The sequence below is a fragment of the Harpia harpyja genome, chromosome 7, assembly GCF_026419915.1.
Source record: "Harpia harpyja isolate bHarHar1 chromosome 7, bHarHar1 primary haplotype, whole genome shotgun sequence".
NCBI classification, from domain to species: domain Eukaryota; kingdom Metazoa; phylum Chordata; class Aves; order Accipitriformes; family Accipitridae; genus Harpia; species Harpia harpyja.
In genome coordinates, this window is record NC_068946.1 from 48,644,007 (window position 1) to 48,671,817 (window position 27,811).

Consider the following 27,811-nt stretch of genomic DNA (forward strand, 5'->3'; position numbering starts at 1 on the left):
GGTTTCAGGTGATTTTAGCTGACTATACTGAGGTTATCTTCTCCTCTGCCTCGTAAGCAGCAGTTGGTTATAAACTGCATCTTCTCTTTTTCAGTGCAGTACTGCTCTTGTCAACCCAAGACACATTCCTCCTATTCAGCCTTCCTAAATTTCACTGATATATGTAGCAAGTGCAACCCAGTGATAAGATTAGTGGTTACAGTATATTAAAGATTTCTTGAAAAGAACCTTTAACTGAGCTAATGAACTTCCAGTTCCACCTAGATTTACAATTTACATATTCAAAAATCCTATTTGACTATATGTTAGAGCATAGAGATTTATATTTCATTTCCCAGCAGATTCTGGCATAATATCAGAGCAAAATAAAAGATTAAAAATAGAAAACTGTATTGTACTGTATTGTTCCTCCATTGCAGAATGAAAGCAACGAAAATGTCAATTTCTGCAGAAAAACTCGTTATGTATTTGCAAATGGTAAGATAACTTGCACTTTTTGCTTTCACCAGAAGCAGCTGAAAACAGTAGCTAACTTATAGGCAGGAATGATTTATAGTATGTTGTAGTGCCAGGCTGTCAGCTGACCCTTGTAGAAATACCTTATCTACACCTGAGGTTTGGTACCTCCTCTCCAACGTCATCTCTCCTCAAAAGACTCACAGACCACATTTTTCATGCTCTCCTGCTTTTTCTGCTGTTGCTGCTGACAGGAACAAAAAGATGCAGTGCCAGACAGTTTTCTTAGGTTCTAGTTTCAGAAAATGTTGTACTAATTTCTATATGGTACTGACATGTATGTGCAGAGAGTAAAAAATCTTGTATATTGATAATCCTGGTTAGTTATCATGAAACAGTAGTCTCTGGTGATACACAATCATTAAAGGATTCCCCATATGTGTTATGTGTCTGTATTAGTTGTCTTTGGGCTTCAACTTTGGCTACTCTAGGAGCATGCAGAAGGTAAGAAAATGGCTTAACTGGGACAAACTGAGAGCCCAAAGAGACAGACCAGTTTGAGGAGCAACATGGGGTACAGCAGGGATGTAGCCCTGCTGCCCCACACCACAGGGAATGGTCCTCATGTCATGACACACACCCAGCATGGCGCATCATTCACAAAATAGGATTTCAGCTCCTCGAAATGAAGTTGTAGGTGTTTCCTCTTCAAAACTCATTTGCTGAGAAAACATGCTGGTCTGGCTGGTCCTCAGGTCTCCAAGTGGCAACTGAATGCTTCTTCCCACAAGCTCTAAAGAGATAGCAAAAGTTCAAGGAAAACCCTTTTTTCCTAATATACTCCATTAGCTAGCTGTAGGTAGTCCCTCACTCCAAGCACAGGTCCCTCCTGAAGCAAGACCCTCAAAGGAAAGCACAGAAAATACCCTCAGTAATTTATACATCCATTTCTTGACATTTTTCAGCAAGCCCATCCATCACTGTTTCTCCATTTTGCCTGGCAGGTGCAATAGGGGTGCAGAGTATATCATCATTGTTGTCCACAGCAAAATAAAGAATATCTGGGTACCTTTAATTATGTTGTTCTAAAATTACTTTTATGCTATGTTCTTTGCATTTCAAAGCAAAGCATCCATATTTTAAGCAAAATTAAGAACATGCTTCTAAGCACTGCACCAAGGGCATTTCTTTAAGCAGTTTACAGACAGTAGTAGCTTTGATTCCCAATAAGCACTTCTTTCATTCTTGAAATACTTAACTAAAAGAGGATGAGTTATACTAGTCACTTAACTTAGTGCTGTTCTTTATCTGGCTCCTACTTTTCTGTTAGATCAATACTGAATGCCACAAGACAAAAGGAAGATAATCAGATTGCTATTTTGCATTAGTTGGCCTATATGATAATGCCATTCAACTGCATTTAGGAAAATCTTTTTGCTTATATGCATTACAACTCTGCACATAAATTAGTACTGCCTCCCTTGCTAGATAGCTCCCTGTAAACATCTACACAGCTATGTTTGAAGGACACATTCTTTAAAACTTTACCCTGTAGTGACACCTACCACTTGACAATAGCTGAGCTATTTCTATACTTAGATGATGTCTGTTTTCTTGCAAACACTTCCCTCTGACTGTATACACAGGACATCCCTGGAGTAAACCTGGTGCTTAAATGTATGTCTGTAAGGTCATTTTATATGCTTCAGGGTTTCATGGTTGGCCTCCAGCTGATGCCCCAGAAGGACAGGGGTCTCCTGTAGGCACTGTGTCATACATGCCAACCAAAGAGGTATTTCAGATACCCAGGGTTATCTTAAATGACACTGAACACCCATATGTAGGCAGCTCAATCCTACCCCTCTTGTCTTTGATGGCAAGTTCTTCAGGCGCAGGGATCCTCTCTTTCCTTTTTTATGTGCAGTGCCTGTTACTGTGGAGTCCTATATCTAACTTGAATGACATATACATGTGTTTCTACAGTAAGGCACACTAACCAGTGAGTCCTATTTAAATTAGACAGCTGTCAATATAATGCTGTTATATTACATATGTATTTCTATATCATAAACATCAGTACCGCTTAAACCCATCTGAGTCAAGAGACAGCCAGGCTCAGTGAAGGCTTTGAACTGGAGGAGACAGAGAAGGAGAAAAAGTAGTGTATGTAGCTCATTAGTATTTTTGGCCTCACCATTGATCAACTTATGATCTTCATAAATCACTTTTCGTATGTATATTTTCTTTGCCTTTTTTTTTCTGTTTAGCATGAAGATACAGACTGTCTATTTTGGAGGGTCCTTGTGGGCAGAAGCAATTACTGACTTGGGCTAAAAAACAACAGTACCTGAAAAAATTAATATCCTGGGCTTTCCCTTCTGACATGAAATAATGAGTATGAGGAAACTTCTCCAAACCCTCAAATTTTCATGTGGTTTCCCAGAAAGTCATAAACTGTCTTGGTCACAACCAGGCCCAAACTCACTGACAGTTGGCAACCTCTAGAAAGTTCACAGTGAACTAAATTTCAGGCTCCATTATGAAACCCTGTTTTAAAAAAAGCTCAAATAAGAATCCACAGAGCCTTAAGTTCATTTTGTATCAGACTGAATTAAAGTATCTCAGTAATTAAAGACATGAAAGTTGTAATCACTAATGACAGTCTTCCACAGAGCGGCATGGGAGTGGCAATGGCGCGAGGCACCTCTCTTCTCCGTGAGCAGATCAGCCTGGGACAAAAAAAATGCAGTTTGGTGACCTGGATGCTAATTCCACCACAAACTCCACATGGAAAGCTAATGCATTATTTGCATATATTCAAATGCTGAGGGGATTTGTGTGCCCACGGTTTCTGTCTGCCTCCGGCTCAGCCTGTCTATGCTACTCATGCATAAGCAGATATTCCAGAGCACAGTTTTGCAGTATCTGTTGAAGCTGTAAATGCAGGCACTTTTCTAATTAATAGCTTATTAAAGATTATGCATATGTCATTATTAATCAGCTTAAGAAATGTGCCTTCAATTTTGCCTCCCTGGACAGCTAGTCATAAGTAACACAGGACTGCCCAAAAATATGTCCATTTCAGCCATAGCTGTATTAGCTATTCTATACAAATCCTGTTGCTGTTGAAGATTTCTGCTACTTCTGATGGAGTATTTCAACCATCAGCATTTCACTGCATATACTGATACAGTGCTAGGCAGCATAGGGGATTCATCCTTTTCCAAAACTATCTTACATGAATTTTCTTACCACAGAAGAGCAAACTCCAGATCAATGCACAGGTGCTCATTTTTTCAATTTTTCTTAGACTTTATTTACTTCTCAAATTAATTAATTAATTTACTGTACACCAAGAATTAGACCAAGCCTCTTCAATTGACACCCAACAGATGGAGACAACACGTGGCTGCACACGGTTGCAGCCTGATGGGTTGGCTGAAGTTGATATAGCTGGAGCTGGAGCACCAGCAACTGCTCCTGTCATAAACCTACTTAGGCCATCTTGAGTAGCCAGCTGAAGGGAAAAAATTAGGCCAAATTCATCCAATACTGATGCTAATTCTTCATTGGAAGCTGGAAATCATGTCATTTTTAGAAGAGAAAAAGCTAGAAACAACACTTAGCATTTAAGTCTCCAGTTCCCGTTAAGAAACTAACCAGAAATATCTTCAGGGCTGCCATGGGATTGAATTGAAAGAAAACATCATTTTTATCTCCAAGAAAAATCCTCAGAGAGGCTCCCATGAGCTGACTGTATTTGTGAACAGTGCTGTAAGGCAGTAAGAAGAGTTTTAGAAGTCAGATTCAGAAACTCCTGACAGTCCCAGGCAGAGGAAGGAAAATGTCAGTCTTTTAACACTTTGTAAAGCACTACAATTTTATTGTATTTTGAATTTGTTTTGAATCTTTAATGTCAAAAGATCTGCTTCACACACTGCACATTAGGTGTTTTATCACCATTTTGAGTAAAATAAACTTTAATGAGACTGCCTTTTCTTTAAAAGGTACTTGGCATTTTCAAAGTTCCAAAGGGGTTTTTGCCTGCAACCCTTCTGCTCCTCTTCTGGAAAGGCCTGTAAGCCTTCTGCTGCTCACCTGTTTAATCCTACAAACTAAGAAATTAGGGGGATGGAAAGAGAATTAATATTTATTTGTTTACTCTTAAAATGTCTCAACATCCCGCATTGCTTTAAGTTGGGGGGGCAGGCTGTTAAGTTTGACTTACAAAACCAGCTTTGAGATTACTTATTCCTTCTAGAGCAAAAAGTTTAATTTTTACAGAATTTTAATCTCTAAGTCTTCAAAAATTTAAGTCTTATTACAATTAAAGTCTTATTAGAATAATCCATGCTCAAAACAAATGCTGGTTTTCTCCCATGTGATTTTCTCTGCATAGCTATATTTACATTGTATTTTATCCTTCTTCCAGGTCAACAGATAAGCATAATTTTTTTGGAGTCACATTATTCTGAAACTTAGCAGTGAGAAGCACTTGGGGGATCACTAATGAAGTAAATGCTCATCAGTCTTCCCTGAGCTTGTATCAGCTTAAAGACTAGAAGAGAAGGCAGTATCGAACATTTCAGTTGAATCATGTAAAGTGTTTTAGACTCAAGGCAAATTCTGTTGCATTTAATTCCTATGTATAAGACTGTACATTAACAACAACTTCTTTGCCAAATTATTTTTCATTTGTTGGTTTAGGGTTTTTTTCCAAGAATTGGTTAAATTATTCTTAAATGTGAGCTGGAACTGTTCTGAAATAATAACATTTTCTAAAGTCTTCACTTGGTTACCAAAATCAGCCATTACTGATCATCAACTTTACTCCACAATCTGAATCTTTGTATCATTATTAGCACATGAAATTTGACTTCAGTTCAACACAAAGAACTTGCAAAATATGACAGTGTATGGTTGTGCAAAGCCTGAGTACTTCTACTTAAAGTTCCATTTCTATTTTAGAGAAAAAACAGAAGAGTTGCAGTTCTAAAAGTAAGACTAAATGCAAAATAGACAAGTGCTCTGAAAATATTTTTCATTAAAATCTTTCTTAAACTTGCCCCCCTCCCCCCCGCCCTCCCGCTTCAATATCTTTTAAATCTAGACAAGTTGAAAAATACTGCTTATTCTTTGGAGCTTCAGGACCCTCAGATGAGCCAAACCAGCATTTTTTCTTTCAAATGTTGTTTCTTGGAACAACATACCTGGTAGAACCCAGTGGAATAGTACTTGCTCACATGCAGTGTAAAAGCTTGCATCATTCTTTAAATTTTTTATATTTTTTTGGCATATGCCCTGTCAGGAGTAGGAAGCCATGCCACATGCTGACTCTCTGACTGTTCCACCGCATTAGCTATGCTGTTTCATACCACAGCCGACAACCCTGAATCTGAAAAGCTTCCCATCCACAGAGAAGACAGTCTTGCTATAAAATGCTACAGCTCCTTCTGGAAAATGTAGAGAGGTGTATCAATTAAGTATATTCCTGTATTGTTAATTTATAGGGAATTTTATATTGTAGTATCTGGGTAAAAATTTTGAAGGGAAGGAGAAAGAAAGAAAGAAAGAAAGGAAGCCTATTGCCACATACGAGAGAAGTCTCATAGCAATTTCTACTGTATGAACTCTTGAGCTGAAGGAGGAGTTTTCATTTCGCAAGATTTTTTATTTAGAAACAACGAAAAGCCAAAACCAGCAAGCCACAGCTCTACACCAGCTTTGACATGACCTCTATTTTTCAAGCTAATTTAGCCTTCTGTAAGACTGTGTAGAATTTGCATTGCAGAAAATTTAAATAACCCGAAACATCAAGGAAACATCCTCTGTGTCTCAAAGAAACATCTGATGTAGAAACTTTATTTTGCTTATGAACTGGCAAACCTAATTAAAAGATTTAGGATGTTACAGTGACAGATTTGGACACTAACACATATCTAGGAAACAGTCTGGCTTCAAAGTACAACACAGAAGCTTCTACTTATAAATATTTAACTGAAGTATTAATAAAAAAAATGAGAAAATCTCCTTCATTTTATTCCCTAAGGAATTTCTTTGGAACAAAACTACTCATTGAAACTAGCAATTTCTTAATTCTCACAGATATGGGGGGATTTAATATAAACATCTGTTTTAGAAAGGCTTCTGCAAATTTCCAGTTTAGCAACACATGACATGACATTTGACTCCAGTGGTTCCCTCCCAGAGCTTGTGGCTACACCTTCAGCCCTGCCCCATCGCTATCCCAGACTTCAAGGCGGCCTTTTCCTGCTGTGTAAGAAACATCTTTGGGGGCCAGGAGCCCATAGGGAGGGTCCAGCTCTATCCCCCCCTGCCTACACAAACACCTCTTTTAGGACTGCAGTTTTAGGTGCAGGTGCAAATGCCCCTTCCAACTCTCTCAAAAGACCTATCTTGAGTCCCTTCCAGCCCTAGGAGATCTCCAGAGGAGACCTCAGCCAGAGGACAGGTAAATCTCATCAGCTGCTCTTTAAGGGGCTGAAGGTCTTGATAGCTTGTGGTAATTACCCCTTCTCCTTAGACACCTCAATAGCTGCCTGTCCCTCTGGCTGACAGGCCTGGTTGCCCTACCAGCACACATCTACAGAAGCAAGATCTTCTCTCTTCCCCTGCCTGTGCTAGTCCTCCATTTTCATAGTCACACTTAATTATAGCAAAAGTGCCTGATCTTTTAACCAAGAAAATCATCATCAAAATGTTGCAGTATTGTATGCCTGTTAATTACTAAAATGTTATTGGATCGGAAACCTAAAGTGAATCTCACAGTAATTAAATAAAATTTAGAAGATGGCATTCAAATTGACGTAATCATTGGCAGGCTACTAGTCTTAATTGTCCAAGAGCCACCTACTCAAATGGGATTAAGAAGAAGATCAGTGGGAGTTGCTTATCATCACACTAAATCATAAAGTCACCCATTATTTTGTGTGAATTTAATGTGCTTAAACATTCACGAAGTCTTTCTGCCATAGTGGAGAGACCACCTAAGCTTGCTCTCAGTGTAGTCATTAACAGTGCAATCACATGTTTTCAAAACCATTTTGAAATCAAGTAACAAAGGGCACAAACCCACGGTCAGATGTGATCCCATTCTGGCAGCCGACAGAGTCACCCCACATCAGCTGAGCCAGTGTAACCTTCTGTGTGTTCCTACCCAGCCCTGATTAACTGAGTTCACCAGAGCGCAAAAAAGTCGCTGTGCAGCATGTTCCCCTTCCCAGCATGGCTCCGTGAGGCTGCTGTGCAGCAAAAAGGCAACGCAGAGCAGCTGCAGTGCAGCCGTGCTATTGAAACCTGAGAAAAATCCAGACATACTGTTGCAGATGGAGTGACGCACTTCTCTTATAAGACAGAAGTAGCAATATATTTATTGATATAAAACAGTGATTTAACAAAGTTTGATAATAAATGTGACAGTGGTTTAACAAGATTCAATGGCAAGATACACTTGATATTTACTGCACAGAGGACGGGGTCAGATGAAACTGTCAGGGAGGCCCTCCCGTTGAGTCATGAGGTTCAGAAAGAACCCCCTTGCGTTCTAAACTCCTTCTCCAAGGGGAGTTCAGGTGCAGCTGGATCTAAACTTAGTCCCAGACTTGGTCAGCAGTTTATGTCTAAAGGATTATATGTGCACAATTAATCCTTTATATCACTTAGTTAGGATTTCGAAGTTTAGCATGCTATTAATCACTTACCGAGACTCTGTTGTGGCAAGGATTCTCTCAACCTCGAGGAGTAACCTTGAGAGACGTCCCTACTCAAGGGGCGATCCTGGCATGCAGCCCGCTGCCATGCAGGAGAGCTCAACGGGTGCTGGGCTGTCCACTATTTATGGACTAAGATAATTGACTAGTCATATTTACATACCAACTACAGGTGTTAGTTCCTTCCAAGTTTGGCTTGCATCCGGCATCCATCCAGCACCGTGGTTAGGTGGGCGCGTTGTTCAAATTAGCCCTTGGCTATTGTGGTGTTGTCTGTCTCCTCTGAATCCACTTTGAGCTGGATGCAGCCATCACAACCAGATGCATCCATTACGACCGCAAAGGTCAGATTGGGGGCAGGCAGCACACCACCACACATACTTGAACTTCCCTTTAAAACATAAACTTCTACTGAATCTTTGCATAACGAAACTGTTACTACTCTGGTTATCAGTAATTTATCAAATACACTCAGCATCTGCAGCAGATTTCAACAATTACTTATTTTACTATTTCATTCCATCCACATTTCATCAACATGCTACTGTGGCATGCATTATACATGCTGTATATTCCTCCAGCATGTTCGGTATTCTAGAGAGAAATGATGTATCCAATAAGCCCTAGAGTCAGCCTCAAGAAAGTTGTACTATCAAGTTGCCTAATAAGATCATTTGATACACGTTGATTACACTCAACACCCGCTTTCATTTGATCAGGCAACTTGGATCATATCTTGCCTTCAGGGAAAGAAGGGCAAAATCTTTCTACATCGCCACTAAATATAAAGCTACATTATTAAGAAACATAACTCAAACTCCTTCAGCAGAGACAGAGCCAGACAGATTTTTCCAGCTCTGTGGCATTTCTTACTGAAAGACAAGCACATCAATCAAATGTGGTTGGACAGGGAAGACTTTCATTAGATGTCTTGCTTATTTTTTGAATCCGTACTCTGTTCTTCACACAGCAATGAAGATGATAACTACATAGTTCATTACTTTGGCAATGCAAAGATAATTAAAAATTATTCATACCAGTACTCCTTATTTATGGAATATATTTCCTCGAAATTTTATACCATTCTATCTCTTTAGGAAAAGTGAATACGAGTAATATAAATCCTGGCTGAAAGACAAAAAACCAAACAGTACTTTGAACATAGGACTGCCACAGTAATTTTTTTTGTTCATCTTCAAGAAAACTAGGCACAAATGCTAAACATTATTCAATGGGATATTGTTTTCTAAAAATGCAAGCCATAAAAAGTATCTAGGGAAATAAAGTGAAATAGTCTGGATTGCCAAAACCATTATTGATGAAGACCAAAAATAAATTAAAATGGGAAATTAGAAGGAAGTGGTAATTTGAAAGTGGAACGTTTATAAGCAATTCTCAACACAGTAGCAAATGAGAAGTATGTGATCCCAAAGGGCATTTGTTTCAGCTTCTCCCATGCACAAATACTGCACTTCCATCACTGCCCCAGCAGAGCTCTCGGCTCTTGCTAAGGAATGCAAATAGAAGGAAACCAGGCCAGGAGCGACTCTTCCCTCGTGGGTGCTGTGCCACTGGCAAACAGACGTATCTGGTGACATTGCGGGAAACAGCAAGAGGGAGAAATACATTAGCAGCATTATTCTACACCTTGTCTGAAAGCCTAAGGCTGACCTATAGCTCATCAGATACCTGAAAATTTGGCAGCAAATACTGAATTCTAGATGAAGCTTTAGAGGCCATTCAAGTTCAGACTTTGGAGGTTTTTTGATATACTTTGCCCACCAATGGTCCTTCCATGTTCAGGTATGATTTATCTGAGAGGCAGTTGCCTTACTTAAATAACATAATTGTATTTTAATATGAGAATTTAGAACTCACCTATCCAGTGACTCTGTCCTCTCACAAATCAATGGGACTTTTGCCACTTTGTCTTAAAAAGGAGCAAGACTGGGGTTTCAGAGACTGATCATATCAAGATGTGCAACGCTCCTTCTCTGGGTCTCATTGTTCAGGCAACTTTTCCTGTGAGCAAGGAGACTGTAAGTCAGATATACAGAGTGTAAGAGGACAAAGTCATTATTTATTGGGTAATACACATGACAGATAACTGGGATGAATGAGCAATTATGCTAAGGATTAAAACACTCTCCACCCAGATGAGACACCTGATGAGTCTCTGCTGACCAGGGAGTTGGCATTTGGTGGAAAGGATGGGTCAAAATGGGGCGCTCCTTCATTTTGCTGAGTTTCCATCTTCTGATTCTCTTTTTTCTTAGGTTTTTTACAGACTGTTATGTCAGTACTTTTCCTCTTGAATATTGTTGTATCTCAGCTGGGTATTGAAAAGAGACAGAAATCCTCAAGGTCTCATCATCTTTAACACTCATTCCTCAGCAGCCTTGTGCAAGACATTTAAGTTTCCTTCGCCTCAATGCCCATCGTAAAAGGGAATTAATAGTGCTTAATTGTTCATCATGTTGGCATGTGGCAAGAATTTGACCATTTCTTCATGTGTTTTCTGAAAATGTAAATTGTCACCTACAGAAAATTTTACATATCGCAGACCTGACTCAGGAAAACAAATGCAAGAAAACCTCTGAAAAGAAGAACTTCTGATTAAATAATGATTGTGGGATTAGGTCTGTTATTAAAAAGATAAAACCAGTCTATTACCTAGCTTTTGTAGCCATCAATGTTCTCCATAAATCATAATGAATAAATTAGTTACATAAAATAATACTGAATTTAGAAGAGTTATCAGTGTAATTTTAGTATTACTTCTTACTATCTTCATTTTCTTAGAAACTTTTTATGATTTTTTTTTTAAGCATCATTTTGAGAAAACACTGAGAATCAGAAATTTAATATTTTGAAGCAAGCCCCCTTACTGAAAACAGTTACAGTATTTTATCTCTTTTGCTCCCCTTTTCTTCCGAAGCTTCACCAGCTCAGCTCATTACCACTACCTTTTGATCTACATGAGAGTTCTCCACTGGAAGCAGGATGAAAAATACAGTAAAAAGAGAAAAACTTAGCACAAATTAAGGTACAATCCCACAAGACACAAATTATTCCATCTCTTCCAGGCTGCCTCTTGTTAGCTGGGAGGGGATATTATTGACAACTCTGCTGCCATTGCTAGTACTTTTAATTTTCACCTTTTTCATAGAATCATAGAATAGTTTGGGTTGGAAGGGACCTGTTAAAGATCATCTAGTCCAACCCCCCTGCCATGGGCAGGGACACCTTCCACTAGACCAGGTTGCTCAAAGCCCCATCCAACCTGGCCCTGAACACTGCCAGGGATGGGGCATCCACAGCCTCTCTGGGCAACCTGTTCCAGTGCCTCACCACCCTCATCGTAAAAAATTTCTTCCTTACATCTAATCGAAATCTACCCTAGTTTAGTTTAAAGCCATTACCCCTTGTCCTATCACAACAGGCCCTACTAAAAAGTCTGTCCCCATCTTTCTTATAAGCCCCCTTTTAGTACAGAGCCTTCTCTTCTCCAGGCTGAACAACCCCAACTCTCTCAGCCTGTCTTCACAGGAGAGATGTTCCAGCCCTCTGCATCATTTTTGTGGCCCTCCTCTGGACTTGTTCCAACAGGTCCATGTCTTTTCTGTACTGAGGACTCCAGAGCTGGATGCAGGACTCCAGGTGTACCCTGTGAAGTAAGTAAGACTATTTTACAACACAGCTCTACCTTAGCTACATCTTGAAAACTCCCAGCCCTCTCTGCTGCTGATGGCATTTAAGCCACTGGTTGGCAGACAAGAACTTTGATGCTTCCACAAATATCTTTGGCATAAAACCATGTATTTGACATCTTCAACCTTAGGGGTAGAGGGTGATCAGTTCCAGCCTGGATATTTTCTTGGAAACTAAAACTATCAAAGATAATGATAAAGGTTAAAAAAAAAAAAAATAAAGCTGTTTGCGTGGTATACAGTGAATTGATACTCTGCAGGACTGGGCTCACTAATAAAACAAATATCTAAGGACTCCAATTTCTCACTCCATTATGCATTAAGATTGTTTATAATTGAGTAATGATGTATACAGTCTCAACATTTTACTTTTACTGAACATTTTCATATTACAATGCCCAGAAATATTTCCATTAGAAGTCTTTAATGGCAGAAATAGATTGTATCCATCTTATATTGACTGTCATCTGCTATGCGTTACTCCGTGTCAGAGGGAATAGTCATTAGTGTTCAAGAACACCAACTTTATTAGACAGATAGCTAAGAGAACCTACATATTAAATTGAAAACCTGCCATCCAGCCTTTTCCCTTTATATATTTACAGTTTGCATTTATCTTTTTACTCTTCCAATATGCAACTTCTCTGAGATATTTCCTCTAAGACGTTTTATTGTTTGTTTACAGTAATTTAGCTACTTTATCAACCACTTAGATGATATATTTACTCAGCTACTTCATCTGGAACATGTTTCCTTTTATGTCTATTAATCTACATTGCACTTCCTACAGCAGAATTGTAGCTATTCAATAATTTAAACTTTGACATTATGAGACTTTGTCAAACATTCATAGTACTATTCTGGAGAACTCTTACATTATCACATAATACTTTATATATTCCATACTGGTAGGTATTCAACATTTTAATTTAAGAAGTTAAAATATAAATGCTAATTGTATAAGTGTGCATGATCATACAGGTCATCATTAGAAGCAGTTATTAAGTAGAAGCCAAAATTTGTGCTGAACTGTAATGTTAGTCATTTCATCCCTTTGCTCTAAATCTAGAAATAATTAAAGACTGATCAGTGAGGTTTCACATACGTACTGTCTGCTTTCTGCTAGAAGAAATACTGGAAAATAATGAGCACATTGCATTGCTCTTCAAAAAATAATTGAGCTGAGCAAGAAGAAGGCTTGAGAATTGTTAGTGTTTTTAAAAATACTGTACCATAAAAAATAAAATTCTGTCCAAAACCACTGTATCAGTTGCAGGCACTTTTCCAAAATCTTGCAATGCATTTTTTTCTGCAGTGTGTGCAGCATTCATCAAATGAGAGTATACAGTACTTTTTTGATTACAGTTTAAAAATGAAACATAAAAATCTTGAGTCTCAAATGTTTTTTTCATTCAAACTCGTTCTTTTTTATTTCCATGGCATGTAACCCATGCCAGCTTCATTTTGTAGGGCTTTGTACATACAGTACTCAGAGGATGACACATGCAGAAAAAAACATGTTTATAAATCTTTCTCAACCCAAGAAATAAGTTTTTGAAAATCCTGCAGTGATGATTTTTTTCTTTATCAGAATTTCGTGCTAAATGATTTAGATCTGGAGCTATAAAAATAGTTTCAGGAGAAAAGGGGGTAGATTGGTTGAAACTTAAAAGCTTTTTCAACTATTCCATGTAAAAATGCAAATATGCTCTATAAAAGCTGTTTTAATTACAGAAATCTTCTTAGGTATGGTGACCCAAATTCTCTATTGGCCTGGCTCTCTTGTGGCATCAGGAGAGTTAATTCAGCAAGCAATTTTATGCATAACACTCATTCTGAACACTGCCTAAGACTATAAATACATTTTGTGCAGCTCCAGCCCAGAACAAAAATTACACAGCGGTGCTAGGAACACAAGGCCAGGTAAGAATAAGTCTCTTATTTCCAAAGCTATCACATAAAATAGAGAAGAGCTCCCATGTTATCTCTTATGACCTGACATGGTTCCCCACCAACTGACTTTCACAAGTTGGCAGTGCCCAGCTGAGTCCTTGACTCAGACCACCGCAACGGCAGCCCTACCTGGGGCTTCAGCCGGTGCTTTGGATACACGAACAGCTTGATTCAATGTGTCTGAAGCTCAATCCAAATTTAACTTGTCTGCCTCCGGATTGCTACAGTGACCCTACAGAATTTCAAGCCAACATGTATGACAAGAAACAACTGAAAAATCCAAAATTCTTACAGAAAGAAAAAAAAAAAAAGAGCTGTTCAGTTATAATTCATGAAATACATATCTTTCACAGCATAACCACCAAGTTGATGACTTGGTATTTAAGTACTAGTTGTTGGAAACCACAGCTGCCCACCAATAACCAAGGGGCTTAAATTCAATGGCCATCTAAAATTCTTTAGATGTTTGGGAAATGTTTAGAGAGGAGCAAATACTATAAAAATAGAAAACCACCAATGTTTCCTTAATTATTTTATGGATTTGTTTTTGCTGAGCTTTTGTTTGCCCTCTGCAAATATTTGCATAATCGAGTTTCAAAGACATTAATGTTCCCAGAAAACATATTACAGCTGTTGAATTATAAAACTGAGATTTTTCAAACTCGAGACTAAATCTATACAAAAAATATGTACTCATGGATGTAAATTGAGATTTTACTGAAGGCAACTGTGGGGAATTCACAGCTCAAAAATTATCACAGGGAAAGAGAGTCATGGGTAGCATATATTTGGTTTTTAAACAGATAAATCCTTGGTTGTATTGACTGCCAGAAGTCAGATACTATTGTGTGAAAAATTAGTTGAAAATATTTCTTGTATGAGCACAATCCTATCACCTCAGGGTTGAAAGCAAAAATCAAACAAAGTCTAACAGGTGCACACACGAGCAAGGTATGTATGATGTGCCATCAACAGACATGCCTCCTGAGGTCACCAGAGTAGCTCTGAGGGATTCACTTTTCTTCCTCTTCTTGTTATTCAGTCTTTTCCTGCCACTTGTCATCCTTTCTCGCTTTCCTCCCTTTCCCCCAAAACATAGTGCTGCCCCAGGCTTGGCTGAACAGAGCGACACAGGGACCAAGCCAGAGTCGATTCCCTCCAGTCTGTCCAGTGGCTGGCATAATCTCATTTTATGTCGCGGTCGTTCACTTGCTCATGACTCTCCCATGCAAACAACCTACAAATACTCGCACCCAGAAGGAAACACAAAGCCACAAACCCCTCGTGCTATAGCGCAAAGGAAAAGAAAGCGAAAGGTCTCAGCTCCCCTTGCCACAGTGCTAAGGTTACTCTGACCTTCGGGCAAGCTGGGTCAGAGAGGTAAGTCAGCAGAAAGTTTCCTCCCACCTCCAAAAAAGCAGCAGTTAACGAAAAGAGTTTGCCTTAACTCCGTGGAAAAGCTCACCCTAAATAAACAGGTGCAGGATCTCTCCCTGGATGAAGACTGTTACTGCCAGAGGTAACACAGCTTGTCAGCCTACCCCAAATTCCAATTTTCCAGTTTTTAGCTCCAGCCATTAGACACTGTGTCCTGGACAGAAAAACGTCAACTAAGTAATTATTGACATGTGTATAAATTACAGCAAGAAAAACCTTTAGTCAATCATTCCAGCACTGCTAAAATGCTTTTATGGGTTCGGATTAGCGGCGAGGGGAAGGATCCTTACAAGCAACAGAAACTAATACATCCCACAAGGGGCCAACGCAGAAGCACAGCAATTTCCTTCCAACCTCACGGAGGAGCAAGGTTAGGACAGAGATTGAATAAAAGGACTATCATGCTGCTCAGCGCCACACACGGATTTGCTTGTACAGGTAAAAAGTGAGTGATGGGAAAGCTCAAAAGCTTAGGGGTTGATTCCTTTCAGCATTCAGGAGCTGCAATGGTAATCTCAGAACATGTCCAAACTTATTTATACTGACAACGGGCAAGCAGGTTAAAGAAAAAAATAAAGAGTCTCCTCCCTTCCCTACATTTATCCAAAAAGCTAAAGTGAGCCCAAACTCCTCCCTGCTGTTCAGTGGGACCAGCCTCGGTTCAGGTTTTAGAACGCCAGGTTGTGTGCGCTCATAAACAGCCCGTAGCGTTGAACGCAGAGGGGACCGCGTGTGCCCATGCTCCCACGGTGCACGCAGGGACAGGGACACGGCAAAGGCAGACCCACCGGAGCCAGAAAGCAATGCCAGCAACCGCCCGAGCCCGAGGAGGCACGGGGCTGGGCGGGGGGACGGACGGGCCATCAGGGAGGGGGCACCGGGTCTCACACCTGCTCCCCTCCTCTAGCCGGTAGAAAGAAATAAAGGAAAACAGAGGCAGGTTTTGGCTCTCAGTTATCACGCACAAAGAATTATAAAAGCTATTTTTTAACATGATGCTCATGTCTGCAGGTCATCTCTGCAGCAAATATGAAGAGAAATGTTCGTGGCATTAATCCTGCACTGGCAGACTGATACAGCTTTCAAGCTCAGTAAGTGTTTAATGCTCTAAAGGGAAGGGAAAAAAAGATTTCTTTTAGATAAATTGCTTAATTGGGAAGTCAGGAATTCTCCTGCCTAAGCAATTGATTTTACAAAAGAAAAAAAGTTTATTTCAAAATGTAAACCTGCTATTCATCTATAATATCCAGGGAAAACTAAGCCAAGGGATAGACACTCGCCTTTACATTGCTGAAACCACAACTTTAAAAACATAAATAAGGCGCATAAACCAAGATTATTTAAATAAAGTTTCTTCATGCCTTGACGGTTGTACTGAAGAGTAAATCCAGCACCGGGCGCACTGAGTTGCCAGATCACTGACTGATCATTTCCCCAATGGCAGAGGATGAGGAAATGGGGTCCCCAGAGGGGCACTCAGCCCTCACCACTGACATCTAACGGTTTTGGAGGTCAGCTTCCCTTAAGCTTGATGGACTTTGGTGTATTGAATCGCACGGCACTGGAGATCTCAGAGCAAAGCTCCAGTACCTTCCCCTGCCCAGGAAATTCCCCCACCTTAGGCAGGAGCATGAATGGAGCATTTACTGTCACCAGTGCGACCACTGGGCACAGGCGTCTGCCCCCGCTTTCTCCTTCCCCCACGAAAAACCTTCAGCAGGTCTTGGTTTTGTCAGCACCGAAAATGTTTGCATCTCACTTATCCACAAGGTGAGAAAAGTCTCTACCTACCGCGCCTACAGATGAAAACCAGGGCTCTCTGATGAACAACCGCAGGACACATTGCCAGACAGGGACTCCTCCTCCGGCAAAGCACAATTAGCGCAAAGGAGAATTAGGATCACTGAAGGGCTCAAACACAGCGCTTGCCCAGGAGTCAGCAGCAGGAGGAGGAACAGGATTACCACCTTAAAGAACAGGTCCACCTTTGAAGACAAAGTTCATCTTTTTAATGATACAAACTTTAAAGCAAATCTGATATTAAGTGCTAGCATGTCGTAACTTTCTCAAGCTATAGGAAAATAAAACATCCTAAGTGTCGTCCTTTAATACAATAGCATCAATTTTTCCATGCTTAGCAAGTCGCTAAGCACTTCTGATGTTCACTACTGTAAATCACAGGAGCTTGCACACTTTTGTTACACAAATAGCTTTAATTTTGATTTCTCCACAATTGTGTCAACGTAAAAATTCTTAGAAATCTGTGAGCAGAAATGTCACTGGATTACTATCCCTGACATCTCTTACTTACAAAGGTAGCTCAGGTTTTACAGGAAATAATAGGATTATTATTATTATTATTATTATTATTATTATTATTATTATTGGAATATTCATTTTTATAAGCTACATCAATTAAAACATTACAGAATAAGTTTAAAACCACTTATAATTTTGAAAAGACTAAGAATTTAACACCTACATACTGTCATTGCCTCTCATAGTGCTAAACTATTATTGCACAGGCAGCTAAACTTGGAGAAAGATTACTAAAATGTTATCTTTGTATGCTTCCAAAACATTTTTTTTTAAGGGCAAAAATTTGCATAATTATTTTCAGAACTTTTTCAACAAACTCATGGTTTTGGCTTCTTTTTGTTAGTGTTTCTATGTTACTACACAAATCAAGGGACCTAATTGTAACTAACCCTATGTTTATATTTTTCTAGGCTTCTTCCCCCTATTGCCTAACTCTTCCAAATATATATAGAGAGAGAGAGAGAATATATATATATATATGTAAAGTAAATAAAACTAGGTGTAGAAAGTCTATTTAATTTTTTTTTTTCCCCAGCATGAAGTTTGTGGACACTGTGCTACCTTGCTTCTAGGGGGCCACACTGAGATAACATTGCAAACCTCACCTCTGACACTTCTCAATAAAAGTACATTATCTCTGTCTCTTGGTTTCTCTTTAAGGCCATGACTTTCTGTAACAATTTTACCGTGACTGGCCAGATCTAGCAACGTAATCTAATCTAACAGCCAATACCCCTAGTAACGTCTTTTAGCTGAAGCTAAAATACAATACTCCAACCTAACCTTTCCTGACTTGCCAGCTGCGTTTTAAGTCAGTCACACTCTGAGATCCCGTCTTCCTGCAACTCCTGTGTCTCTGCATTCTCCTGCCAAGCCACCGTCACCACCTCGAGGTGTCCTTCAGATATCATCTCTGTTTCCTTCTCAACTTTCTGTAAAACTTCCACAGGGCTCGCCCTCCACATCCTTTTCCCTCTGTAAGGTCACAGACAGGCTCAAACTGAACAGCCTTATCTGTGTTGTAGAGTCACAAACCAGTTCAGTACCAGTCTCCCTCTTTCCAAACTAAAATTTCATATTATTTTTCTGATATATGCTCAGGGAGGAGGTCAGCAGCTCAAGACCAGCATCATTAACACTAAGCTTTAAACATCTCTGGACTCTATCCCATTTCCCTTGAGGCCCCTGGATGGCACCAGCATCCTCCCTCCTTCTGGCACTTCTGATGTGGGGATGAGACCCATTAGATGCTCACAGCACCCGCCCACCATTCAGCTTGTTAGCTGGTGCTCCCTTTGCTGTCAACACTGAGAAATTAGCATTTTAAAGCACAATTCACTCAAACTATTTTACCGGTTAAATTTAATATGAAATAAATCACACCCTCATCTGCAGCAGTTGCATTAACTTCACAGCTCAGGACTTTGGAGACTCTTTAATTAAGCTGATGACTCTGATTCTAGCTGTTGCCTTCCCTTTGGTACCTTGGGTTGGCGTATATTGCTGTGAATCACTCTTAACTCCATTCACAGTCTAAGGAACCTGCATGTCTAATACTCTTTCTTTGAAACAAAAAGCCCCTGAGGCATTCTGCCACTATCAGGTGCCTCATTTTTAAGAATTGTAGAGGTTAATTTGTAGGCCCCCAAGATGATTCTTTGCTTCTGGCACATATGCCAGTAACACTGGGTGTTGTCAACACGTGAGAAGTTGAAGTCACTGATCCAAAAAACAGTCAAACGATTAACACAGCACAATCACTAACCTGGATGTTGCATAATTTAACATTTATAATTCAATTTGAGGACCTCAGATAAAAATGTTTAAACATGAAAGGTCCTAAATAAATTCCAAAACAATATTCAGTTGGTGGACAGCATGCAAGTCTTACCATGCTAAGTTTAAGAATGAAATACTGAACAAAATAATGACTAAATTATCTTTACATATGTTTAGTAAAACAGTTTTGGATTAAGAATGAGAAAGATTAAATTCCTCATGATGTGGTATCCTTTCAGGAAAGTGTTATCTAACACTCACAGACCCATATCTTAAGTGGCTTCAAAGAGAATCAAACTTAATGCCATATTTCTTAAAGTAATGATTTGCGGTAGGAAAATTTTTATATGATTACAAGCCAGGAAAGTACTAACCTAATATTAAATATAGTTTATCATAATATTCATGTATATTTGTGTATATTAGTTTTAAAGTGACTGCCTTCTAAATTCCTAGCATTATCATTAAATTGAAAGCTATAAATTGTGTATGTATTAGAATACACTGGTGTGTGTGGCTATATATATTATGTATATATCAAATCTATACCACAGAATCGGTATATGTACTCAAACATATAGAAATATCCAACATTTACACTTTTTGCTAATTGCTTTTAAGTTTTATGAAAAGAACGGGGAATTAAGAACAGAAAGTTTTGAAAGCATATTAACAGTTTGTACTTGCAAGGAAGAGCCAACAAATGTAACCCACCAGCAAGTTCACAGCAGGCAATGGAACTGCTTTCCCCTGTGAGGAACAACCCCAGCCACCTCCATCTCTGCTGAGGAGCGCTGAGCAATTGCTGCTGGGATCCGCTGTGCCTGAGCATCAGACCTACGCTGACGCTGCACTGCTCCTTACAGCATGAACTTGGGATTTGATGGCATCTCTTTCCCTTTCTCTTTTCTTTTTTTTTTTCACTAGTACTGTGGGGGTTTTTTTACTAGTATTGGTTTTGTTCCAACTGGTACTGTTATGAATTAATATGTATAATATGACTGAAAAAAACAGGAAACTGCTAAAGTCCTGTGTACAGCCCCCATCAGTTAATATTTAAAATAGGGAAACAATAACTAGACATGATTTAGGGTTTAGGAACTAACTATCAGACATCGGGGCTTTATGTTTATGTCAGAAAAGGTAATGGATTGTGGTCTGGCCAATAAACCTTGAAGAACCGCTTGGAACTCCTGAGATTAGGGAAGAAGTAGGTAAAAGGTAATTCCTACAGGGGGAGATCGCGACCACCGACTCATTGACCACCTACTCAGATGATACCACCTACTCAAAAGAAGACAATGAAGGAAGAAGACAGAGTCTGTGCACTAATTTACGTGAAAGGTGAAGAAGAAAACCAATCATTAAGGGAAATAATAATGAATATGTATTACTTACATATATAAATGTGCGAGTTTTTGAGACAAAGGTGTGCTGTCTTGAGACAGGCACCCATTCATGCGCATCAATGAAATTAATTTGAAAATACCTCGACTCTGTGTGTTATTGACTTGTACACTGGGTAAACAAATCCGCTTTTAGGACAACAGTACCCATTGGAAGTTACCTAAATAAAACGAATCTTGATGTTACCTTTGACAAAGAGCAACTGTGTCTTCACAGACTGGAAGGGGAAAAGATAAGTATTTCAAGTGCTTTTTAACTCATTCCTGCGGCTTCTTATTTGTAACCGTGCATCTTCTTATGATGAAGGAAGGGTTGTTTTTAAAAGGAAAACGCACTGGTTATTCTCTGGTAGTACAGATGTTGGCAAGGAGACTGAAACAATACACAAAGGTAATATGCGGAAATGGGAAGATTTACAAGTTGTGATTAGTTCTTCAAATTTCCATCTAGAGACCTCCAGCTTGTTTTCCCCACACATATGTATGTGTCATCATGGCTGTATTTTTGGTCTGCAAAATACTAATTAATCACACCAGCAACTCCACTCAACCCGAATGTGATCAAAACCAGTTTGCCAGAACGGAAGAAAAGCAACTGCAGACGATGAGGATGCAAAAGAGCCCAAAATGCTTTCAGGGATCAAGACTCAAGGCATTTCTATCATGCTCCAAGCCAGCCTCTTTGATTAGTGCTATATCACTTGAGTCTCAAGAACACGATAAACACAAGGGCATCGTACATCTGCTCAGCATTTACAAAAATAAAAATATTTACTTTGTTCTAAACGTGCACTTTGAGATGGCCAGGTCCAGAGGCGTGACAGCGACCTGCCTTCCCCACCGCCAGCCTGCCTCCAGCCTCTACTGCCACCTCCGCACTGCGCTTCCCCAGAGCTGCGGCTCCTCACGTGGCAACATAAACGTGTTTCCACAGGGCACGGCAGCGCTCTCATCACCTAATGCCTTAAACAAAATACCATGCAAACCTATTAGTTTTAAATGTATCATTTTTTCTTGGGTTTTTTTGCATTAGTATGCTGCCACAGACTGCCTTCCTAACAATGACACAGCCCTGTATTACTTCTGCCCTTTGTTACGTATTATCCTGGATAATTCACAATTGAACACTCGCTAAGATTATCTGTTAGTGACTTGCTTTTGATGTAATGGATTTCAGAAATGCTGTTCTCATTTTATAGGGATTTATTTCCTAAACAGCTGGTAGATTTGAATGATTCCCATACCTGCACAAAGCCTGTTTTGTGCACATCCTGTGGGCATTTAAAGATCGAACTACCTGAAGTTTCAATCTGAAAAGTATTACCGAGCAGCCTTTATGAACAGGAACAGCTACATATTAGTATCTCTCTCACTTTAGGAAGAGGTACATGTATAGCAGTTTGCAGGAGCAGGCAGATGTTTCCTGCTCAGGTGCAGGTTTGGTGTAAAAATCTTAGTTGCTGTAAAGACATGTCTAAGTCCACAGGGAACACAAAAAACCCCCTTTAAATATGTGCTCCTTGACCTAATTGTAAATAAGAAAACTTAACTGTAAATAAGAAAACTATTAGTACACCACTATTCATCAATTAGTGAGTGTTAAAACACTACTACAATAAACCTGAAATGTAAAAATTCCTGATACTGTCCCTGGGTACTGATGAAACTTGCTGCAGAATTTTTGCTAAGGACGTATCTGTACTTGCCTTTTATAGTTTACAATCTAAAAGCTAATGAATAAATAAAAGTGAAAGGAAGGCAGGGAAGGAGGAAGAGTAGAATAAAAGGGTATAACATACATATTATATTATGCAGTAATTATGTGCTTCTGAAATGCCAATTAGTAACTCCTTCCATGATCCAGCTCACAGTCAGATCAATATTAGGTTGATAACAGCAGAGAGTCATGATCTGGTAGAGAATGTTTTATTATTAAAGAATGTAGAAAGCCACAGAAATATTAGCTTAACTCCTCTTTTTTTTTTTAAGTGCTAATTGTAGTCCTGACTGCGTTAAGAGCAAGACATAAGTATTTCTGTTTCATGGTCCCTGTAATTTCAGTACAAATGTTTAGTTTGAAAGAATTTATAAAGGCAGACCCTAGCCAGCCAAGATAATAATTCTTTTCTATTTCTGGGTTGTGGTTTTTTTCTTTTTTCCTCCTAACAAGGAAAACAGTGCTTTAACAGACTTTTTCTCTGTCAGGGTAAAAAAAAAAAAATTAAAAAATCATTTGGCCATCAGTGCAACATGAAAGTGCACAACAACAGAGTGATTCCCCTGGAAGAGCTAATTTACTTGTCGTGTTGATAAGATGAGCCAAGAGTGTGAAGAATAAAACCAGGTTCATTGCCCTGGGGGGGCACTCCTGAAGTTGAGGCTGTAATGATACAGAAATAAGGCAGGTTTTTAGCATTCCCAGCTAGACCCTAAAAGTTTTTCTTACAGATCTCAGAGTGAAAGATCATTATTCATAGTAGTGCCAGCAAGGTGGTAAGATTTGCAATCATTTCAGAAAAGCTGTAAAAAGGCTTAGAGGTAAAAGAAGGCTTTATTAGGAGATTTTACATTTTATCCAGGGGGTTTGGTATCTTTGGGCTTTTTTTCTTGCTTTATATTAGATTTCCTCTGTCAGCTTGTTTCTCCATCACCAACGCTACTTTGGATGCAGTACACTCAGTTCTAAGTGCTCATGGATGTAAAAAGTTGCACCCTGCCCTCAACAAAGAAGGATATGAGAAAGGGACGGGATGTCCCTACATCTGGGCACTGGCCCTCCTGCAGCCCCAGGGTGATTCAGAGCAGGAGCCGTCACAGATAAAGTTTGCACAATTCAATTTACTGGACAAGTGGATCATTCTACTCTTTTTTACATGGATTCAAAAGTTTATGCTGCGTTACAGCGCAGTGAGTAGCTGAGCCAAAAAACATTGAGAAGTAACATTACATTGATCATAACGCACAGGAGCCAAGACGTCATGGGTTAGTGGGTTGTAGAGAAACATAAAGTATAACAAAAAGAGAAAAAAGAAGCGGTTTTATAGATCTCGTTCGAGCAGGTGTGAAGTTTTCCTGTAACCTTTTTTCTTGAACCCCCATAATTGCTGGAACTAGTACTGTTTCTTGGCAAGTTATGATTAATAAGCAGTTTACATTTGTCTGGTCACTAACAACGTATTTTCGAAGTAATTTCCAAGACAAGGTCCTCACTACCATAGGGCAGTTACTGCTCATCTATGGTCATAAATACTTTCTCATGGAGTATCTATTTGCCTAGCATGGAAGCACTTGCAACTATTTATAAAGCACATTTTACACCTGACACATTGAATTAAGAGCAGAAAGATGAGACAGTTTTCTAATGGTGCCAGTATTACTGTGTCGGTTGTAAAATGGACTCATGTCTGGAAGGCTCTGATTCATGTTCTCTCTTTTTGAAGACTATTGACTCATCTGGGTCTTTCTTTTTTTTTTTTTTTTTAATGGCATATTGATATTGGTTGTTGTTTTGGTTTGGAAGGCCAGTCAAATGAATGTTATAAATGTTGCTGTCAGTGAAAAATTAGCATTGGCTGTCCCAAATGTAAGAGGAGAATACTTCCCAGAGCAAGTACCACACTGCTCTCTGTTCTCCTGTACTTTCAGAGATAGACCTAGAGAGGATGAAATGGTTTTAAGCAATTTAATATTATATATGCTGACTCTTTGAAGTGGGCCAGGGCAATTGTAATTCATCACTTCCTGTGACCTTGCCCATTTGAGCATGAACTAACTGGCCGTTTATGGTGTAATGGATACAGTTACACGTTACACAACTGGTCATTAGAGCCACAGGTCAACCCCCACCTCGTCCCCGAGCATACAGACATTCTGCATTACTGATTATACACTGCGAAGCGTAATGTAGCCTATATAAAAATGACAGTGCTAATAGAAGATTTATACCTTTAATCCCTTCCTGCCTCAGCTCTAAGTCATGACTTTTCTTCCCAGCACTAACTGGATAAAGCCCAACTGACAGTTTTCTAACACGACGGGCAGTTCAGCTGCTCATTCTGAGACGACAAACAAACCCCAAACCCTCCAACTTTGCCAGCAAATGGAGCCAGCCTCGCACTGGGCGATCCTGAGTCACCGACGGCAAAGCACTGAAGTGAACTTTTCAGGCTTCCACATCGTTTTATGAAACAAAATAGCTGGTGTAAAATTTCTTGTTGTTGTTTTTTCAGAACGGAGAATCAATAATCAAATACTCTCACTGATCGCATTGTTATTTCATTTCAGGAAAAGCCCCACTTACTTGTGCAGAGATACTGCCTAGTGAATACAAATCTGTTTAGGGATTTCATTTTACCACTGTAGAGAGCAGGAACTCGGCTAGAAAGTTGTTTTCGATCAATGCAGAGGCAGGATCGTGCCCGAGGCTGGGGAAGAAGGCAGTCAAGGAGAGAGCCCGCCGTTCCCCTGGGGTCTCCCCCCCATCCTCCCCCCTGTCCAGCCACCGCACCCACACCCATCTCTCACACCTGAGGGCAACAAAACCAGCAAACGCACAACCTCCCATCTTCCAGGATCGTTCCGACCGGGCAACGGCAAAATCGTGACTCCCGAGTCGATTTCACACGGCATTCTTCCAACCCCAGCCCTTAACCGCACCGTCACTACAGAGTAATGATTAGGGAGGCCACAACAGCTCCGTGCCCAGTAGCCACCTCCCCCGGGGCAAACTTTGGGAAGAGACCCGCCGAGGGAGCCGGCGGTGGCGCAGCCGACAGCAGCGGAGCGCCGGCCCCACGGGAGACGGGGGGGTGGGGGGGGGGCCACGGTCGAACCGGCGGGCAAAGTTGTCAGCAACAACACCCCCCCCTCCCGCCGCCGCCGCCCCTGCGGCGTTTCGCCCTGACCCTGAGCAAACTTTCCCCGTGCCCGGCACGGTTCCTCCCCCGCTACGCCGCCAGGCAAGAGGGCGCGGAGGCGGCAGCCCCGCTCCCGCCGAGGGACCGGGCGAGCCCCGCTGCCGCCCGCCCGCCCGAGCCCGGTGGTGCCCGGACTCCGGCCCTACCTTGACGGCCCGGGAGGACTGGCACTGGACGTGGTGGGACACGGTCGCCGTCTGGTTCATGTTGTTGCCGCCGCCGGCTCCGGCGGGCTGCGGGCTGCGGCGCCGGGAGGGCACGGGGCGCCCGCGGCTCCCGGCGCCTCCGAGCGACCGGGGCGGGGAGGGGGGGGGGAATCCGGGTCCGGCTGCGGCTCCGGCGGCTCCGCACCCCGGGGCGCCGCGACAGCTCCGCCCGGCGGGGGCCGCCCGCCCGCTCCGCCCCGCCCGGCACCGCCCCGCACCGCCCGCCGGGCCCGGGGCTGAGCCGAGCCGAGCCGGGGCCGGGGCCGGGGGTCGCCCGGCCGATGCGCGCCGCCCTCGCCCCCGGGGCCGGGCAGCAGAGGCTGGGCGAGATCAGCCCCCGCTCCGTGAAAGCCAAAGCCCGCAGTGCTCGTGGCTGAAATTAGTAAGATTGCAACAGAAAGTTTATGCTGGCTGCTTTTTCCTGCTTGTTGCCCGGCACTTTTTCCTTTCTCCTTTCCCTTCTGCCGCCTCTTCCTTCGGTTCTAAACCGACTCCAGCCCACTGCGGTAGCGGGAGACAGGCGTTATTGTGTAACACAGGTACCAGGCACAAGCCTCAGCGCACACGGGGATTCCCAAAATCTCTGGGGTTTAAGTACTGCAACAGCTCCACGCTTCCCCATGGATCAGAAGAAATGCCGCTCTGATTAGACTTTTACCCAAATAACTTTTTGCGGGTTTGTCGTGGTGCAGTCTAAAAAACTATCCTCTCCAGACTCATGAGCAGGACTTGCCAGAATCCTACAAAATGCTCTTTCCACGGGTCCAGCCCAGAGCTGGTATCAAAGCCAGAGGATTTGGGGATGGAAGCCAGTAAGCTCTGTGAGCAGATTGTGACACCTCAGGCTGATAATGAGCAAGCAATATTTTGTGTATAGATAACATTCTTAAATGATCTCTTACTTTAGAGAAACCTCGCAGTAAAACAAGACATAGTGTGCCACACACCAAGGCATTCCGGGGACGTCTTTGAGGGGTGCATGAAACTGCAGCCAGGGCAGGTAAAGTCGGTTCAGGAGGAAGCAAAGAAGAAAAAAGACAGACTAGAGCCAGAAGCCATGGCACAATCTCCCAAAGAAACTGCTGATTTGGAGTCTCTCGCTGCATGAGACTCCAGCTTCAGGCATCTCTGAAGCATCTGTTCTTTCAAGAGGGAGGCTGTTGAGCACTATTTGATACCATATCAAAAGCTACACTCCCAGCGCAGGAAGCTATTGCTCAAAAATAAAATGACTTTTAAAAAGTCAGGCCCCAGGTTGAGCTCATTATCAGGTTCTGTCTCTTGGTTTTCCTCCCTACCCCCCCCCCTTTTTTTAAGTAATTTGAAGAAACGGTACAAAACATGTCCAAAAAGGTAGGGATACAAGAAAACAAAAGTTTTGCTAAAGACTTCAAGCTGTGCTTAGAGCGGCATGAAGAAATGCCAGGCAGCCACTCATCTCCTCTGAGCACCTGCCCAGAGGCACCTGTGTTCAGGCCTGGAGGTGTGAAGCGAAGGTCCATCTCGCTCTGCGAGGGAGAGACAGGCAAAGGGAGAAGGCTGAGAGCTTGCTGTGCTCACAGCTCAACGTGTACTCCAGGAGGACTACAGGGACCTTGAGCTGTGCTTGTAAATCTCGTTGTGACTTCAGATGTCCACCTAAGCTCTTTTAAGTGGGGTTCATTTTCAGAAGATTTGAATTTCCTGGAAGGAAATCTGCTTTAAATCATCTCAAATCTGGTATCTCCAAAGTCAAAATTCATTTTGCACATCTTAACTCAAACACAGGTACTGCTGCAAGCGGATGGCAAAAAAGTTTGAGCTGGTGAGGAAAAGACTGGTCTTCTGCTCAGTCTGCAGAAAGCTGGCGAGGAAGCCCAGTACGGGAACCAGCCCTGGGTAGAAACATCCCCTCCAGAG

General features: G+C 41.2%; 1 protein-coding gene across 1 annotated transcript in view; it reads right to left on the reverse strand.

Annotated features, from left to right (window-relative positions):
- DPP10 (dipeptidyl peptidase like 10) overlaps positions 1-26,071 on the reverse strand; it is a 564,677-nt gene extending 538,606 nt beyond the window's left edge. The window contains exon 1 of the mRNA XM_052792375.1: positions 25,853-26,071. Within this exon, the coding sequence (XP_052648335.1) occupies positions 25,853-25,912 (60 nt within the window). The 5' untranslated portion in view covers positions 25,913-26,071. The remainder of the gene's footprint in view (positions 1-25,852) is intronic.
- Between the last annotated feature and the right edge of the window lie 1,740 nt (positions 26,072-27,811).